The sequence below is a fragment of the Cupressus sempervirens genome, chromosome 11 (genome assembly GCF_028749045.1).
Source record: "Cupressus sempervirens isolate cs-2001-9-10 chromosome 11, ASM2874904v1, whole genome shotgun sequence".
Classification (NCBI taxonomy): Eukaryota; Viridiplantae; Streptophyta; class Pinopsida; order Cupressales; family Cupressaceae; genus Cupressus; species Cupressus sempervirens.
Window position 1 is genome coordinate 511529145 of NC_143128.1, and position 20565 is coordinate 511549709.

At 35.0% G+C, this 20565-nt stretch overlaps 1 protein-coding gene across 1 annotated transcript in view; it reads left to right on the forward strand.

Moving 5' to 3' along the window:
• LOC149530601 (Transducin/WD40 repeat-like superfamily protein) overlaps positions 1-20565 on the forward strand; it is a 190479-nt gene that overhangs the window by 165275 nt on the left and 4639 nt on the right. Inside the window, exon 16 of the mRNA XM_089809563.1 lies at positions 12721-12971. Within this exon, the coding sequence (XP_089665689.1) occupies positions 12721-12971 (251 nt within the window). The remainder of the gene's footprint in view (positions 1-12720; positions 12972-20565) is intronic.

The following is a 20565-nucleotide window of genomic DNA, read 5'->3' on the forward strand; positions in this document are numbered from 1 at the left end:
GTAATTTGGCTTGGATTGAATTATCCAAGCTTACTTTAATTTCTGAAATTAAATAAACTTGAATAAAAAAGGTGAGGTAATTCAATAGTTCCAAAAGCATCTTATGTTTGATTTAACTTTTTATTTAGTCTTATATATTTGAATAAAATAAAAATTATATTAAGATTTGACTTGTTAGGTTTTCTTAAAAGTAATTTAATTTTATTCTTGGGATATATTTATTTATAACATTAAAAATAGATTATCATTAATCTATATCATGCATTTTTCTAATTCATTGATTTTGACTGCAAATTAAGATTTTAAAAGCAAGTATAAACAAGCTTAATTTGAAATATTTAATTTGATAGTCTTTTCAAATTTAGATTTTAAATTTACTTAGTTAAACATCATGCTAAGTGATGTGAGTTAATCTTTCGCATTGTTTTATTTAGATGTATTTTAACTTTCTATATTTTACATGTTTGTTTGTTTGTTTCATTTTCATTATTTTTAGCCTACATTCCATCCTATTATGAGATCCTATTTTCCTAATTAAAGGACACTAATTTTTAGGTCATTTAGTAATTTTGTTAATTATTTTTTTTCATGTTCTTTTATTATATGAAAATAAAAATTTATGAACTATTTTGCTTTTGTTCTATTCTTTTTGGAAGTAATACTTAGATTTCAATACCATATTATTTTAGACCATATATTTTTATATATTGTTTAGGACTTTTTAAAATAATATTGTTTTCAACCATCTATTATTAGAAAAAGTCATACATTTGTAACTTATTAGATGCTTCTTAAGACCTCCAACAGCAATTAATGAGCACACTACAACCACCTTTTTAAGGTATTAATGATTATAATATTGGATCAGTCTCAAATTTCGATATATAATCTAGAGTTCTAATTATTTTACTTCTTTTGTTTTAAAGGTTGAAGACATGCCATACATTACAAAGTTTGGCCTTTAAATCTAAATATAACCAATATTATAGTTTCAATGTGGAATACTGCAAAAGATTATCTTCAACAAATGATGCATGAACAATGCGACTATGACCCAACTTATCAATTGAAACAATGTACAAACAATTTATATTACATAAGTAGGAGATATTTTCCATAAGTCAAATTGTGATATTGCTTTCAGGATTCAACTGTGTAGTTCTTGAGTCAAACTCATTGACCCATGTTTCATGAGGAGTCATTCACATGAACGCATCTCTCATGAGAATGAATGAAACACTTAACACTCATTGGATCTAGGCGATGCTCACAAAGGTGAAGCACTAGGACTTCCTGGGAGGTCAGCCGTCTGAGTACTACTCTAGATTGAGCGCTCTTAGCTACAGAGTTTCCTCCATGGTGAAGCCCACTCTGCTTGCAACCCAATTTGCAAAACGTTCACCAAGTGCTGTGCCTTATGAACCATTCATTAGAAAGCCTCTTAAAGCTCATCAATTGGTAAGTAGGAGATATTTTCTATAGCAAGTTAAATTGTGATATATCTATTAGGATTCAATTATGTAGTTCTTGAGTCAAACTCATTGACCGATGTTTCATGACTAGTCATTCACACGTTCACATGAACGCATCACTCAGGAGAATGAATGGAACACTTTAACACTCATTGGATCTAGGTGATGCTCACAGAGGTGAAGCACTGGGACTTCCTGGGAGGTCAGCCGTCCGTGTACTACTCTAGATTGAGCCTCTTAGCTACAGAGTTTCCTCCACGATGAAACCCACTCTACTTGCAACCCAATTTGCAAAACATTCACCAAGTGTTGTGTCTTATGAACCATTCATTAGAAAGCCCCTTAAGCTCATCAATTGATAAGTAGGAAATATTTTCTATAGCAAGTCAAATTGTGATATATCTATTAAGATTCAATTGTGTAGTTCTTGAGTCAAACTCATTGACCCATGTTTCATGAGTAGTCGTTCACACGTTCACATGATCGCATCTCTCATGAGAATGAATGGAACACTTAACACTCATTGGATCTAGGTGATGCTCACAGAGGTGAAGCACAAGGACTTCCCAGGAGGTCACCCATCCCAGTACTACTCCAGCTTAAGCACGCTTAACTATGGATTTTCCTCCATGGTTAAACCCACTTTGCTTGCAACCCTATTTTCAAAACCTTCACCAAGTGTTGTGCCTTATGAACCATTCATTAGAAAGCCCCTTAAGCTCATCAATTGATAAGTAGGAGATATTTTCCACAGCAAGTCAAATTATGATATTGCACATAATAGAACCCCCCACTTTTGCCCATAGAATAGTAGTGGAAGGATATTCATTGATCTTCAAGAAATTACAACTTGATTGGCATTCCTTGTAGCATAAGCTTGCAATCCACTATCGTTGCAATCTACATGCTGAACTTATTTATAATCTCTCAAGAAGAAGTTGTAGGGATAAAATAATTGTTATAATAGTGCCACATTGAATTTAAAAACAAATCCTAAAACAAATAATTAAATACAAAGCCCTAAGAAAAGGCTTAGTATATCACCTATGAAAAATAACAGTTTTTGGTACTCAAGTTATTTTGAAAGTTTAAAATAACATTGGTTTCTGAACTTGGCTGAATCGGTGAATCCTCTATGAAATTGCTGAAACATGTGTATTGTGAAGCTTTTGAAGCTGCAGCATGCAAGACATTAGGATATGGTAACAGAGTGTAGTTAGTTATTCAAACCAGAAAAATATTGTTACTATATAGGAGTTGATTCATTGTTTTCTGCAAGTTAAAGAGCCTGGAAACCCTTCTGTAAAGCCTGTAATCTGCTCTGAGTTGCTGAAAGATGTTTCAGCCCTAAATTTTCATGGAGAATCCACCATGACAAAATTAGAATCGCTCAAAACCTGAATTGCACGGCTTTTTAGGAACAGGTACGGTGGATGGCAGGAAACATCAAAGGGTCAATTTTTTGGAACTCAAAATTGTATAAGTTAATGGATGACAGTATAATAGAAGTAATATAACATGACACTCAAAATGATGTTGGTAGATGTCTGCAGAAGCCTGCTCACCAATGCTATTTAAGCAAAAACTAAATCTTTGTCTGCACTTCTCACACAATGCCATAGTATAAAAACTTGGACTCAGTAATTACTAAGTAAGTTGACCCAAAAGTTGTAAGAACTTGGGACATGGTAAATTCATCAGACATCAAAAAGTACATTAATATTAATTTATGGACCATATCACTGATTTCCATCATATATCGATAATTACCAGAGAGGTTAATGACAATGCTGGCTTTCTTGCAAGTGGGATTGATGCTTCCAATCAAGTTATAATTGATAACACAATAGACAACTGTGATGGATTATCAAGAACTTAGAAACAATAATCCCTTATAAGAGGCTCTTTCTCATTATCATGATATTATCCTTTTCCTGGCTCAAAAAGGAGATGATGGCATTCAAGCTACATGGATACTGAAGTGGACAAACTCATACAATAGGTCATGAATTAAGTTTTACAGATGTAGCCAATGATTTTATTTATTGGGTGGAATTGTTTTTAGCATCTTCCAGTAAGCAATTAACTGTCATTTGCTTCTATGCGTTGGAGAGTGGAGGGAGTGGCTTATTAGGAGTTTTCTAAAAGTGGAATCCAACGTTCTCCTAATATGTCCAAAGTAGAAATGACTCTCATAAGCCCAGTTTGACACTGTACCGTAGCAGTATAATACCATGCCCTAGCAATATGATAGCATTTTCTAGCCTTCCACAGTGAAGGTTTAGAGGCTTGATTGCTCACATCATGATATTGTCTGAAAAAATATGTTGAAACAAACTGTGACCCTTTGTTATAAAAGAACTTTTCAATGTGTTTTTGAAGTGAGTTTTGTGATCTTTGGCCTAAAAAATGATACAATTTTATACCACAGCTGAGTTTATTTTGTTATTACGCATGGGAAAAAATTCTGGCGACGCACAATACCACACTGTACCAGACCATGACCAATGTACCTTTAATCTCTTTTGCAACTGACAATAATAAATTACTCTAATGACATATTGAAAATTCTGAAGTTTAAGACATTGAGTTAATCTTTAATTAATGAAATGAGAAATTGAAATCATTGCTTCTTGTGTTAACTGTTATAAAACTTTATCATAAGTGAATCTGAATCATGATATATTTGTCGCTGTTATACAGGCAGTGCTGCTTTCTTTGCTGTCATGATTAAAATTATTAGTGCTATACTGCTGTCATGATATGATTAACAGCCTGTTTCCAGTGTCATAAATCATTTTCTTCACATGGTAAACATTTTCCTTTCTGGAAGGGATATTCGGCTGTCTCTTGGACAGTTGATGGATGTCCCAGACATCCCGAGTTGTCTTGGGCATTGCCAAATATATTGACAGTGTTTCCTTTTACGGAAATGTATTTCAGAAATGTTTCCAAGATATTGAAATTTTTTGTGGACGGCCAGTGGACATCCCTTGCTATCTCACTAGACCCAAAATGCAGTTGGGGATGAGGATAGTGGTTTGAGGATTAGGGACATTCGTGTGGAATATCACTGTTGTTCTTGAAAACGTTTTGTCGATCAGCATACGTAAGACAAAGCCTTTCTGTAACAGCTTCCTTTTGTCCCCTTAGATTATTTATACAGCATCCTGCTTTTATAGCATGCAGTTGCTTATCATGGTTTACTTTCAGCTTTCTAATGAAAGGGAGACGTGGAGAAAGTAAATGACATGGTCATCTAACATTGACATACCATTGGCTAAAATCGAAGAACCTGGTAACACAGCATGAAAATCCATTTGTTCACCAATTTTTGGTCATCTAACATTGACATACCATTGGCTAAAATCGAAGAACCTGGTAACACAGCATGAAAATCCATTTGTTCACCAATTTTTGTATATTTCATGTGGCTACCAACAACTGACTCTTTCGAGGAAACATGGGACACAGTTGGATCATAGGAGAAGCTCAAAATTTCTGGATGATTTTGGCTACCTTGTTTCTCTTGTTCTACTAGTTTCAGGAACCTATCCCTAAGAAACATTCTTTGATTTTCAATAATGGCCGAGCACAATCGTTGTTGAACCAAATGGCCTATATGTACGCTTTTGCTGGTGCCAACTTGCTTTGAGATTGCTAATTGGAGTTTGCATTTCTAAGTTGAGTCTTCTTTGTCTAGGATGTTGTTGACCCTCAATGCTACCTCATCTTATCTTGGTATCCCTAGGATCATCACTTAATTGTCTATGATATCACAAAGCATTTACACAATCATCTTAGGATTGGGTACTAACAGAGATAGGGTATGGTGTGCACTATCTCCCTTTGGTTGGACTTTGCAGCTCAAGATTTGCATAGGGTGGATGAATTGTGGTGCATGCTCCCATGTTGCATGTTAGTTGGGCAATGACATCCCGATATATTTTTAGAGAATCTTCTTTAGGTTAAGGGACCTTGATGGCTGGTCAAGTTCTTTGGTTAGTGCCCCTAAGGTATTTTTCTATTTATGGCCTCAAGTTCTATCTAGTTGCTTGTCTTGTCTTTTAGCTCCTTGTTCACTAACTTTTGCACATCTACCTTTTTTTTGTATAAATTCAAGTTGCTCTTCCAAAAAATGGCTTTTTGATTCAGATTTGTTATTTCATTACTTAGGAAGCTCTCTTTGGACTTAAATTGCTCAATCTTTGTTGGAAGCATGGAAACTTGTCTTTTGTATTGTTCGTTGTTTGCTTGCAAGCTAGTGGTCTCCTAGGTGAGTATACCGACCCTTTACTTCCGCTTGAGGGCTTCATGCTTCAATGTTTCCCTCTCTATCTTTGTTGCAACTCCCTATTTGTTATTCTTCACTAATTCTCTTCTAGCTTGTTATATTTTCTAAATGAGCTCATATGTGTTTGACTTAAATGTGATGGCCTTTTGGCAGTGCCCTTATCGTCTTCTTAGCCTCTTATTCTCTATACACTTTTCTTTGAGATTGATTGCATTCAGCTCTCTTTTTGAGAGCTACAAATAAGCCTCTTGTTGGAGCTTTCCTTCCCTAGAAATAAACTAGTCACTCATTTGGTTCTTTTTTGGTAGAAACCAACCGATGGCTTCTAGTTGGAGATATTTGAAACTGCTGCTCATCTCTTGTGTTGTGTAGTTGGATTGTTGCATCTGGCATTCTTGCTTGCCAACTATAGTGCCATGTCAATGAAATAATTTTGTTGTTGTTGTGAAGGGTCAAATTGTGTCCATATCCTTGTGGATGGTAGAAAAACTGTAAGCTTGGTCAATAGTTCTTGTTCTTCATAATGTCTCATACTTGGACCTTCATCGATGATACAACCTCAATTTTGTGAAGTCTCTAAAGAGGCAAAATTGCAAAGGAATGTCACAAGAAGAATTTAGTGATAGCTTGAAGATCAATATGAATGGCATATGATCAATGGTTAATAACAGATCTACTAGGAGAAGATATACATAAGATCTAAACCTATATCTTGCAAAACGATTAAATATAAAATGTCAATGATTAATAGAAGTATAATTAATATCAATTAACCATTGTTAATCGATAAGCTATAACGAGTCGTAATCAACAATATCCATGTAATATAATCTATATAATTATTGTGAAAGCCACCATAGCCATTCTAATCAATATACCATTAACATTATTATTTATCAATATAAAATTAAATACTGTTTTTAGGAATAACAATGATTAGTCTATTAATAAATAGTGGCTTTGTCCACCTTTGCCCAAAAAATAATAATAATTAGGAATAACAATATTTATTTTTATTAATAAATATTATATAGTGGCTCTAGCCACCTTTGCCAAAAGAAAAAAATAACAAGAATTAGTCCATCCATAGTTAATCTATGTGATTAATTAATAATGCATTATTAATCAATAACATATAGGGAATAATCAATGTTATTAATCATATCAATAATATCAATATTAAACTATATTAACATTAATACAACCTATTAATCAATAAACAATTATTATAATTTATTAATATTAATATTAATCCATATTAATATTAATAAATAAATATTCAATTAATTAAAGTGGTTAACAATCAATTAACTCAAGTTGATGGTGCGAAACAATGACCAATGATAACAAATCAATCATTGCCTTTAACCATCGAGTGGATAGGTTGCGACCCACAACCAATAATGTATACAAATAAGATCAAAACCTAAGGTAAGACACAAAGAGAGACCATAATAAGGGTTGGTGGTAGGTGGAGGATAATGGGCTGAGATTAGTTACCGGATTCGTGAATTAGACCTTGGATCCGGATTCGGGTCTGATCCGGATCCGGATTCGCACGTGGATCCGTGAGGATTCGGGCAGGGTCCATGATCTTGCCTGTGGATCCGTTAGGATCCGTGGCCCAAGGATCCTGATGGATCCACAGGCAGAATCAAGGATCCTGCTCGTATCCTCAAGGATCCAAGCATGAATCCTGAGGATCCAGCACGAATCCATGGCAATACAAGGTCGGGAATAGAACCCAAAGGAAACCAACCTGAGGGTTAAAGGTGGAACAATGCTGATTATATCATTGTATTTCCTTGTATCTTTTTGCTGTGTAGTTCTGGTTACAAGATGGATCTCAGTAATCTTGTTGTGAACCCAGTTGCAGTTAGCTGTTGGTGCAAAACTTGGGTTGAAAGTTGAAACTCTATGTCTGAAAATTGAGAAAACTGTATGAGAAAGCTTCCTCTATTAATTTTATGTCTGAAAATTTCAAAAGATGAACACAAAATCTATGTTGCAGGATTTGGTAGGTTCCAAGGATGAACTTGCTTTTAAGAATTTTCATATGGGTCATATCTCAGGTATGTCTGTCTCAATCTCTTTTGCCTCCTATGACTATGGATAGGATTTGGGAGAGGTCTCCTATCCACCCAAAGGCTGGTAGCCATAGGCCAATGAAGTTGTTTGATTACATACATAACATGAGATGAGTGTTGCAAACTGTTTAGAGTAAGGTGTGCCACTAGATGGATGACACAGTTCCCCAGCTCTACCCTAATATTCTTAAGGTGTAGCCATTATCTTAGGGTCTCACCCTAGATATTAGCAAGGCAAACAAAAATATATTCAAAATAAAAAATTTCAGCACCCAAAGAAAAATCTTCTGTGCTGAAAGTGATGTTAAGTTCCATAGATTTTCTATCCATAAATGTTTGCAATTTCACATTCTCATTACTGTTTCCTAGGATATAGGCAAAATGTAATTAGAAAAGAAAAAAATGACATTTTTCAACTTCTTCAAATGTGTACCCATCACCTTTGCCTATGTAAAATTGACAATAAATAAAAATGATGATAATATTCGTAAAATAAAGCTTTGATCTTGATTTCTAAATACAAAGAATGAATGCATGTAATAATTATTGATAAATTACGAAAACATAAAATCATGAATGTGAATGTTTTGATTTTCTTTATAATCATGAAAATAGATCAATTATCAAGTATACTAGATTCATAGATGCATACTAGAATCATAGATTCATACTATGAAATAATTTCTCTTAGTTATATATATATATATATATATATATATATACACGAATCCTCTACGAATCATTATTGGAAAAAAAAAAAATTCCTGAATCCACGGATCCGATTCGCGTGCTCGAATCAGATTCGTTTCACGAATCGGCAACTAAGGGGCTGAGTCAACAGTGAATTCAGCATTATAATAAGGGACATTGTATTTGGAAGACAATCCTATGTAATACTGACCATGGGATAGTACACAAACAAATATGATGACACAAGAGATGACAAAATATACAACATGCAAACATAAATAATATGGGAGATAATGCGATAAGAGGCAAGCATTATATAGATAGAAAATCGAAGGAAATCGAAGGAAATAACAAATGGTTAGTAGATTTCTACCTATTTACATGCAATGACTTATAAAACAAAGATAAACAAAGGAAAAGTTGAAGATACGCAAGGATGGGGGGAGAGGCTAGTATAATAATAAGACAAAAACAAAACAAGCATCTTGAATGTATAGGGAAGCAAAAACAAGTATCCTACTAAGCAGGCCATGTTGTGTGGATGCTTAACTCCTGCCACCGAGGCCAAGGGGGGCAAACTTACGCCCTTGGGCTTAGTATGGGATTGACTTATATATTTATATATATAGTTTGCACTAATATTACTTGTGGTTGCAGGATTCATAATCAAAAGCATATTGAAGAAGTAAATTTTGTAAATCATTTTCTTAACCCTAACTCATTACAAATTGTGAATTGGAAGGCATTAATCAAGAATGCATGTATTATGTGTCTACATTGTGTATGCTTCATGTTTCATTCATTCACGTGTCTACTTCGTGTCTTCATGCACTTCTGTGTTTACTTCATGTATGCTTCACATTTTCATGCATTAAGATGTATACTCGATGAATCGCTTACGTCTTCTTGCATCAAATTAGATGCTCATGTGTTGGCTCTACGAGAAAAGTTATTTATAAATAATCCTTGCTTGAGGACTCAAATTTGAGAGAGGATTGTGATATATCCGTCAAATTAAGATTTATATAATTAGAATATAAATGAAAAATAATATAAAATAATAATATAATATAAATAATGATAAAATTATAAAATTATAATCATATAATATATTACATTATAATAATAGTATTAAAGTATGAGAATGAATCAAATAATAATTAAATATTATCATATAAAAGAATAAAAATAATATTAGATAATGATTAAATTGAGAATTGTAATATATAAATTGAAGTATATATAATTTGCTCTACATTTATATACTCATATTAATAATAATATTATTAATATTAATAAATAATAACATAATAATATAAACATAAACATAATAATGTTAATAAATAATAATCAAATAAAATTAATGAAATGAAAAGACACATCTTTTCTTATGACAAAGTATATAGAGGAATATTAAAACCGAAAAGGATGCACTTGGAAAAATTGAATATTGAAATAGTTTGTAAAATCTGAGGATAAAAAAGGGGATAATATAATAGGGATGTATTTGGTGTGTACCTATATATAGGTTGCAGTTGTACCAGACTTATACAAGTCCAATAGGTGTATGTATGTATATCTAGACAAACAATGTATTGGTGGTTTTTTTTAACCATTTAGTGCCAAATTGATTTTGTAATTTTGAGCCATAGGTATAGAATCATTTCATCTTTAGATGTCTAATGAATATAGATTTGGAGTGAATATTACTATTTGTGAAATGCCCGAGCTCTTCATTGCTCATAATACACTCAAAGTGAAAAGTTAGTGCCAACATTGACTTTGGAGTTGATGAGTGGAGGAGCTTTCTAATGGAAGTATTTCTTAGAGAAGATAAGATAAAAATATCAATGTCCAACAAGAGCCCACCAAAAGGGACCAAGGGAGTGAAAGCATACAACCAATAAGACAAGCAACAACAGGAGCACCAACGATGTCTGGGAAAGAATATAGTGTTGGTCTTTGTATAGTTTTGAGGTTGCTAAGGAAAGTATTTCCGACAATTGTGGGTGGAAAGCACTTTTTGCCTTTTAAAATAGATGTAGACAATAGAGCTATGGGAATTTTTGTAGTTTCGATAATTAGCTCTCCTAGTCTCATCACCCAATCTTTATTCAATATAGCTTGAAAAGAAGTCACTCTTACTTTTAATAATTATATATAAACTATTGACAGTTTTGGCCATGTTTTATGGGTGTGAGTAATGTGATATTTAGGTTCGTAGTACTTTCGATACAATCAAATTCAAAGTAAAAGCTTTGGTTGCCTGCAAAATCCTTCTAGCTGAAATAGGTGCAGTTATTATCAAAGACATCAACAATGTGCATCTTTTAAGATATTCAATAAAAGCTGAGCATATCGAAACAAGTTGCTGGCTTAGTGTTGTATTTAAATGTCTTGTCTGAAAAAGTTAAAACTAAAGATTTGGATGAGGCAAAATTGTAGTTGGATGATTAAGTGGCATATTCAATCGAGTAATTGTCCTAATAATAGTAAAGTTATTAAGACTTTTGTTCTGGAAAACTTTCGGAAGGTTATGTGGGCAAAGACAGTTGGGAGAAAGAAGTATTACCTTGAAGAATTTAATCCCAACAAGGAGCATCAGAAAAGGGACTATCTAGGGGCCAGTCTCCCTTGAAGCTCTAAGATTCTCATTTGAAGTGTGAAAGGAGGAGGTAGAATTGGCCAAAAGAAGATTGGGAAGAGAGGGTTTGTATCTTGTGCACAACAGATGTTCTGGAAATTGAAAGTAATTTAAGAGCAACTTCTTTTCAAGATATATTGAATAAAGATTGGGTGACGAGAACAAGAGAGCTTATTATCAAACTAAATGTCAAAAGGTCGGCACTTTATGATGCAAAATTAGTGTGGTCTGTTCTCACACAGTCTATCTTTTGCTTCATGGACATTATAACTCTTCTATTCTTACTTTTCTTGCTTCAGCCTATTTAAGGGTCATGATACAGGTGGCTTATGAAGGTTTTTGATGATCTTTCACAAATTGTAGCTCTCCATATTGAACAAAATGTTTTGACGATTTTTTTATAATAAAGTTGTGATTTCTTGCAGACTGCTTTGAGTTGCACTTCGGGTTTCTAGAGTGAATGGTGTTTTTCTGCAAATATTTTTGATGATTTTATACAAAACTGCGCTTGTTGCTGCTTTTGATGATTTTGGCAAAATTATTCTTTTTCAGAATTCTGAAGTTTTGTGAAGCTGATCTTGGTGTCTCTGGATAAAGTGAGGGATAGCTTTGTTACCCGACATCAGGTTGGAAAGATTGTGGTTGACAGATTGTCGTAATCTTGGTGATAACTCGACTTTCTGTTGAACCAAGGAGTGTCTTACTAGCACACTTATGTTGTAGAGCATTTTAAAGCGAAGGGGATAGCGTCTTTCTATGTATTTTTGGTCAAATGACCTGCAGATTATGTCAAGTCGTTTTTAGGATAGTTGGATGGATGACCATTAAGGGAGGATATTAACTAATATTAGAATATTGTTATAATGGTCATCCTTAGTTGATATTTACAAACTTCCTTTTATGTATTCCGTCTTTAGCTAGTTTTAGGAAGTTTCTGTTCAGCATGTTTCTGTTTTTGATTGTTTCTGTTATGGAAAGATAATCTTGTATTCTCTATTTAGGGAGCCTTCTTCTCCTTTGCTAACATGGAGTTATCATTTCACTTTCTCTGCAACTACAGGAATGGCACTGGTTTATTTTAAATGTGACAGGACACAAGATGTGTGTGGTTGAAATGAAAAAAACAAAACAAATCCTTATAATAGGATTGGCTTTGTCTTCTGGCATCAGTTTAAACATATTAAATCTTAGAGGGACTGGCAGAGTAAATCTAAAGTAGGCTATCAAGAATATAGTGGTAATAAAACTTTTATTTTTTTAATGTATAGGAATGTGCTTGGATCCTTTTGTAATGTAATGATGCTCTGCTTAGTTCTTTATTCCATTCATGTTTATTGCTGGATAATTATTAATAGAAAATGATGTGAATATGACACTCAAGCTCTAGATCAAGCTGAAGGCTTTGGAGAGTTTAGCGATTTCGGGTTTGTAGCTTTACTTAAAATCTGATCTCGAGGAAAGTTTCCAATATGTGTGTTTTTAATGCTTTATTCTCACTAAAAGTTGATTGCCTGATACTTTTGTTTGTTGCAGGTAGTGAGATTGGCTTCTTATCAAAATGGTCCATCTGTGCCTCCATTCATGAGTATGCCAAAACAATCAAAAGCTGATGGAGAAGATGGTGGAATGCCCCGAGAGATGGAAGAACGGAGAGTAAATGAAGTGGCTGTTGCTGGAGGAGGTGTTTCTGTGGCTGTCAGTCGGTTTCCTCCGGAGCAGAAACGCCCTGTTGGACCACTTGTCATTGTTGGTGTTAGGGATGGTGTCCTCTGGCTTGTTGACAGGTTAGAATTCAGTACTCTCTTAATTACTCTTAGCAGAAGTCAGGATACATATTTAGTACAACCTGCAGATCGTCTCCCATTCTAATCCATTAATGATAGCAGATCTATCAATCACCATTTTGTTCACCTTTCTCTGCTTTTATTTATTTATCTTTCTAGCCACTGTAATGGTCATGATTCTTAAGGTTTCTGAATGCAAGCATATATTAGGTTTTTGTTTGTGTATGTCATAGTTCTAATGGAACTCAGAGCATTGTAACAAGACTAAGACTATTCTGAGCACTTTATGTGTAATAGTTTAGATTTTATAGTTAGTTGTGGTGTTTGATCTACTACTTTGATGCTTTGGAAGAATATGGGAATTGGCAAGTGGTAATAAATCAGCCGGTCAGAAGGCTCTAAAGAGCAACAAACTGATTTTTTCATTGTTCTGGCATGTACTTTATCCCTAGTTTGCTTCTTGATCTTCTGATCTTTAGTTAGACTTGTAACGGCAAGAGATATTAGGCACTTTGATAAAGGCGGTACATGGTAATTTAGGCCATACGTTGTCTTCATCACTAGCCATAGGCCTTCTGTAGAACAGATGATCGTAATGATGTGAGGTTGGCTTCCTATCAGAACAATTCATCTGTGCCTCACATCAAGAAAAGGTTCAACATAATTTAACATGGATTTCCAAAAGATTGGACCATCAGTCTAGCAGTACACCTATTCAAGATTGGAAATGTAAGCAATCACTCTGACCAGTGGATCATCATGATCAATCCCCTGTTTGCAAATCTGTTGGGAAGCATGTTTGAGTGTAAAATCAACGTTGGGGTAGAAGAAAAGGGCAAGATGACAATCATGTATCGAATTGAAACATCCAACAATAGATCATGCCAATACTTTGAGCCATATCACTGAAAATGTAATGAAGAAAAGGAAGCTTATTATTGTTTCCCAGAAATCGAGAAAGCTTTTGATTAAGTTCCTAAAAGTAAGTTATTGAACAAAATGTACGATCTAGGTATATTTGAGTAGATAAAAATAGAAACATGCACCTTCATAAGAAAATTCGAACTCAAAGCTTCAATTTATTCAGAATTTTTTTAAAGAAATGCACACCTCCATTACTGAAGCAATTGCTATGGCTCATCTCTTAGTTTTAAAAACAATGACTAGATGGAGGCAAATAGATGGCCTAAAGTTGTCAATCAACGGATTTTGAACATGAGAAAAAGGACTTGGCTGCAACAAAAGAGCTACATGGAATTCCGTTGTGGATGCATGCCTAAATGATAATAAGGAAAAATGTTTTTTATGGAGAGATTCTACAATATTGTGAAAAGAATGTTAAGAAGTATGGGGAAATTTTATCCCGATGAATTCAATCCCACATATGATAATCACGACAATGCATATTTATGTAATGTCCCCATTTTGGGACATTAGAGAAAATTAAGCCACGTGTAAAATATTTTGAAGTGACTTATTGGAGCTTAAGGCAGATTTTTTACAGTCATTTTAAAATTAAAAGGGAGATCAAAAGGTGATGAAAGGGAAAGAAAAAGGACAAAAGGAGGAATGGGATCGTGGACAGGAAAATGGATTTCTATGACAGATTTTTTTTGCCATGTAGGGGATTGTGGGCATGATTATATAAAAAGTAGTAAAATTTTAAAATATATAGGGAAATTGTATATATTCATATGAAAACATGGATAAAGTATGCTTATATACATTATAGACCCTGAACATATATCACGTGTGTTAAATAATTTGAATTGAGAATTCACCTGAGAGTCAAAGTCAAACAAAATATGCAGAACTCAAACATTAATACTAAGGGACAGCTAGGAGAAGTCCCCAAGGTGACTCCGAGTTTCTTGGACATGCCCATTTCTAGGATGGGTAAAATAAGCCAAGGGATGCATCTTTGAGTAACATTGTTTTTTATGACGCACAACATTGTCATTGTTATACTAGTTTCACACAATTGTTTGGCAACATTTTCAAATTTTGACAATTCAAAGGACATAGAACTATTGATGTGAGTTTTGTTCCACTACAATATACAAAATCAAATACTTAGTATTCCACGATGGAATAACACAATTCCATCTCTCTTGAATAAGGATGCTTATATGCTAAACAATGTATACAAATTGTGTGCTCAAATGAAACAACCCCAAGGGTCCTTATTGTGGACTTCCACTCAATTTTATGATGTGATATGCATGTTATCACAATAAGTCTTATACTGTTCATTCAATAGATATCAATTTGACTTGAACTTTTTCGGTTCGCATTAGTTATGGGACGATCATGTGAAAACCTTACATCTAGGACCCACCCAAAGAAAGAAATGTTCCTAAGCATTTCAAGGATGAAACTCGCTTGAAACCAAGAACCTTTGATCACTTATATTTTCACCTGTTAGACAACTAGGAGACGCACTCAAAATGGAAGAAACTACAAATTGATGTAAGAGCCTTTATCCTTGATTACTCGTGTGTGCAATTGATTCATTCCCTAATTGATAATAACCTAGAAAGCTTCTTGGTTCCATTGGACTGAGCTATTTGGTATTTTTAAACCAAAAGCATCCTGGATAGAGCCTTGCTGCTAGTGATACATTCATAGCCTTTACGAGGTTATCATTGTGGTTCACCATGCATATTGCTCTACCTTCACTGATTTTTATTTAGTAACACCGGTAAAAATATTTCAACACTGGTAAAAATATTTCAAAACCCAAAGCCAAATGACTTTTTTTTTTCATTTTTGGCTTCTTTTTTCTTTTGCATTTTTCTTTTCTTTTCAATCTTTTGTTTGACTTACAAGCATTGAATCTTGTAGAGGGTTTGGACAACCACATTGGCATTGAAGTAGGTGTATGATTTTAACTAATCTTAACTTCACTTAAAGAACATCTAGAGGATTCATTGCAATTAAGTGAGTAGAATGTTGTAGTTGAAAGGCTTGGGTGCTCAAAACACAACTACGTTTCAATCCATATTTAGGAAAAATCCTTTTCGCAAGATAGGGCTATCCAGAATCCAATCTCCAAATTCATAGGAACCTCATAAAGAGATACCTAAGAAACGAGCCTACAAATCCATTGGGAGAACACCAAAGTGTATGGTATGGCACCTCACCCTTCTCAGAAATTAAGATCCCTTAAACTAACCAAAGCAGACCTCACCCTTCTCACTAATTGAGATACCTCAAACTAACCAACCAAAGTAGACCTAACCCTTTTCACAAATTGATATCCCTTAAACTAAGCAAAGAAGACAACAAAACAAAACAAAACCAAGCAACTAAAGCAAACTACTTGGGTCAAAGGACTCAAGGCAAACCTACAACTAACCCTCTAAAGCAAACTAGACAACTAGTTGAGCCACTAAAAATCTTAAGTCAATTGACTCAAGGAAAATTAACTTCTTGGATCCCAAGACAACTAATCGACAAAAAGGAAACCTATTCTAACCCCCTTGAACCAAGTGCTTCGAGACAAACCTACTCTTACTATGTACAAGACTCTTAAATGGATGACATTCACAAGACCGATATATACACTTGATCTAACATGGTTTTTCAAAATGTTTAATAGCAACTAGGCTTGGGTGACAATTCTCAATTTGCGAATTCATCCTTCTACTTGAAGTTTTTTTTATCACCTCACACTTGAATTTAGGAAAATATGTCATGTAAGATCAATAATTTAGGTAATTCATATGGTCTACGAGCAATCCAAATGCAAATCTTCTTTCCTAACCTTTATAACCGAAATAATAGCTTTCAATTTATTTTCGAGTGGAACCAAGGAAAGAAACAACTCGATTTTCTTCAAATGGAAAGCCGTGTTGAAATCCTCGTTGATCATCACATAGCTTCAGGAGGTCATAGTTGGTGGTGAATTCTCCTAGTGTTATCATCTTCAAACTCGTCCAATCAAGGGAGGATCTGTCTTGAAACCAAGCCCTTAGAATATTGCATTTGGAGGCTTGTCTTTGTACAACATTAACCATGCATTGTTATGAGTATTTTCAAAAATCAAGGACTCGATGATCTCCCCCTCAAATATCTCCCCCCGTTGATCAAATACAATAATATCCAACTGTAGCACTAACCCAAATTGTTCTTCATCTTTAATCCCCCGGGGATGCATGTAGATACTTCTATAGGAACAACTTGCAATTCTTCATGTTAAACCTCACCAAGCATGGCATCTTCTCTATTGACAAGAGAATCACCAAACATCTCCTCAAATTCATCAAATTCAATCTCAAGTGGCAAAGTGTCTGGAGGTCGGAGCTGATGGTGATTCATGCCACTTGCAATAACTTTCTTATCTTGGAATGCTTTCGACAATGCCTCAATTTGTATTTCCTTCATAATATCATTTAGCAACACCTCAAAGAACATAGTAGAGATGATGTCCTTGAGTTCTTTATCAAATTTCCCTCTGTACTCTGATTCAGTTATGATAACTTTCAATTCCTTGTTCAACTCATCCATCTGATTGTCTTCCTCCCCAAGGATATTTGATATTGCTCACAATTTGTCTTCAAAAATTCGTATTTTTAGTATGAGAGGAATTTCCACCATGGATAACTTTGTCTAACTTGTGATGATCTTCTTGTAGTTCCTCAAGTGTTTCTAAGTATCTTTCTTTACTTGCTATCTTTCCCCTACCTTGGATGACATCCATTTCCTCTTGGATTTCCTTGTCAACATTTCTCCTTGTGGTATAAGGTATAAAAATGTCCACTTGATTAACATGATCATGAAACTCAGCCATGCTACCTTGTTGCAACACATTCTTCTTCACCTTTGGTTCTCAACTTGAGTGATGACTACCACCTTCATTTGATGTCCTACCTGAGTGTTGAATTCCACCTTCCTCATACCAACCCATTTGAAACTTGATTAGGTCGAGGGTATCCTGACAATATGGGAAAGTGGATGCAGAATGTGAGAGGTCATGCATACTGCAACAAGCATTTCCTGCATATCAACTTCTTAGTGCATTGTGAATCTTCCTTTTAAACTCATGGATCTTAGATTCTGACTTGACAAGTACCATAGGCATATACAACTTTGGAAAATAATCCTTCCTTGTAATGCCAACTCCACTCTCAAAAGGAACACCAAACTATGCATCTTCTCATGCCCAATGATGCCATGTATCCTACACTGCGCTGATGCTGCGAGTTGAGACAATCCTAGTAGATGCAATCACTTGCTGGAATCAAACCAAATTGGAAGAACATCAGCCTGCCTATCCATTGAGAAACCGTTATTTTCTTGGATTTCTCTTTTTCACCTTTTTCTGATTTGTTTTCAGATTCACTTTTTCTTTTGAATTTCTCTCCTTTGAGATCTCTCACATCTAAAACATAACTTGAAAGCTCACTCTTGTTGATATTTTCATGAATGAACTCTGTTTGTGCCCCCCCCTTCTAGTCCCAATTTTTGTTGATGTGAGTTTTATTCCACTACAACAGGTGTAATCAAATGCTCAATGTTTGGAGTGAAACACCAAATATTCAATCCTCTCTTGATATTAGGCCATGTCTCATGCTAAGCTTGCAATGTAAGATCATGATTTGACTTCAAGGCTCCCTTCAATCATGGATGCTCAGTGAAATAATGTGATTTGTTGGCAATCACTTTTTTTCTTTCAAATTTCATCTGATTTTGATCATCTTATAAGGGGCAGAAATTTCAAGTTTTGAGGAATAATGTTGATGGCCAGAATACCTGAGATTAGAGTATTTCTGCCATCCCTTTTCATGCTCTCTTTCGGTTCATTTTCCTCACCTCCTACCTTCGTTTTCAGTCACTTTGCCTCTTGGGTGATCATTATTACAGAGGGAGCCTAGGATCCATAGGCAGAGTAGTTTAATTCGAGGAATTTAGTGGGTGGAATTCCTCTAATCAAAGGAATTCCAACCATAGTTGTTGCTTATGAATTTTCTTTGACAACCCCCTCCCCCCGCCCCCAACTCCATCATTCAGCACTTTTATGCTCAATTCTTACTCTCCTATTTTAGATATTTCAATTTTAAACAACCTCTATGACCTCTTGCTGGGTAGCATTTTTTGAGGGAGGAATTTCAAGGTGTAATTTCTCTGATCAGAGGAATTCCAACCTGCCTTAACCAATCTCAAATCTTCCTTATCCCTCAGACCTTCATACTCTCATTGTTTTGGCCCTTTGATAACATATTCTTCCACCACACAACTTGGAGGTTTAACTGCACCTAGGAACTTGTCTTTAACAAGGGTGGGAATTTCCGACTTTGAGGAATTTCATTAGTTACTGATTTGAGATACCAATCAATTCTAGCACGTTAATCAGATTCATGGATTTGGGATTCTTTATTTCCCTATAGGGATTCGTGAGACTATATATATATATATTCTATGTTTGGCCTGTGGGTCTTTGGGGATTCATGACGGATTCATGTGGGTTCATGACAGATTCATGCAGGATCCTTGTTTTGGACTGAGGACTCGTCCAGATTCGCAGTCTGCGGATCCAGATGGATCTGCAGTCCAAAACAAGGATCCTGCCCAAATCCGGACGAATCCTGGCATGAATCCAGGTCGGATCTGAATCCAAATCCGGCCTCTTGGGCACAAATCCAGTAACTAAGGGAATTTCATAAGGCAGAATTCCTAAGATGGGAGGAATTCCACCAGCTCTTAATGTGTTCAAGTAATTTAGCCAATCCCGTCCCTTTGCTATCACTGATCGGCTCAGCTGCAATCAAAATCTTTAGTTGGGGTTGAAGGTGTTTGTCACTTGTGTTGAAGGTGGACTTTGCCTCTCACTAGCTTCTCTTAATCTAGTTGACCTCACTACTGAAGTCTTGGCCTCTACACTATGTCTAGCTACCCACCAGATTGCCTTAGGACTTGCTGATTTTGATCTTTCTTTCACTTCTCTGACTTCATCAAATGTCTACTGAGGCCTGAAGTCTTGAAACTGTTGCTATGTAAGACCCTAAAATTGTCTACTTCTACAGCTAATGCAAATAGAGGGGGTCCCGATAAGCAATAGGGTGATGGTGTGAACAGTGAAAACCTCACAACACCACCCAATGCTTCAAGTGGGCAACCTCCTTCTCTACATCAAGATGTCGCCTTTAATATTCTCCACTAATAACACAATGCTCCACATGATACAAATTATCTACTAGGTCCTATATATGCCTAATTATGCCTCAGCTGCTACCTAGGCAAGGTCTACGTAGATAATTATAAGCCCTATGATGACCTGATTTGCTTTTTATATGATTATAATAATGATTGTGTAAATATCCTCAATGCTAATTAATTACAGAGAAACATTAACGGATGCTCATGTTTATATCACGGTGAGAGAAATATCTGTTGAAAGAAGAAACAATACCTAGAAAACTGATGTGAAATGGTGCAAGAAGTGAGATATATAAGAACAATGAAGAAATAAGACATCTGTTTAGAACACTGTCCATTTTGTTATTTGTGATGTCTTCCTAGCAACTCTGCCAAACTTAAATGAAAGGAAAATTCTCTCTTCTTATTCAGAAGATCCTTTAGGAACAGATATGCC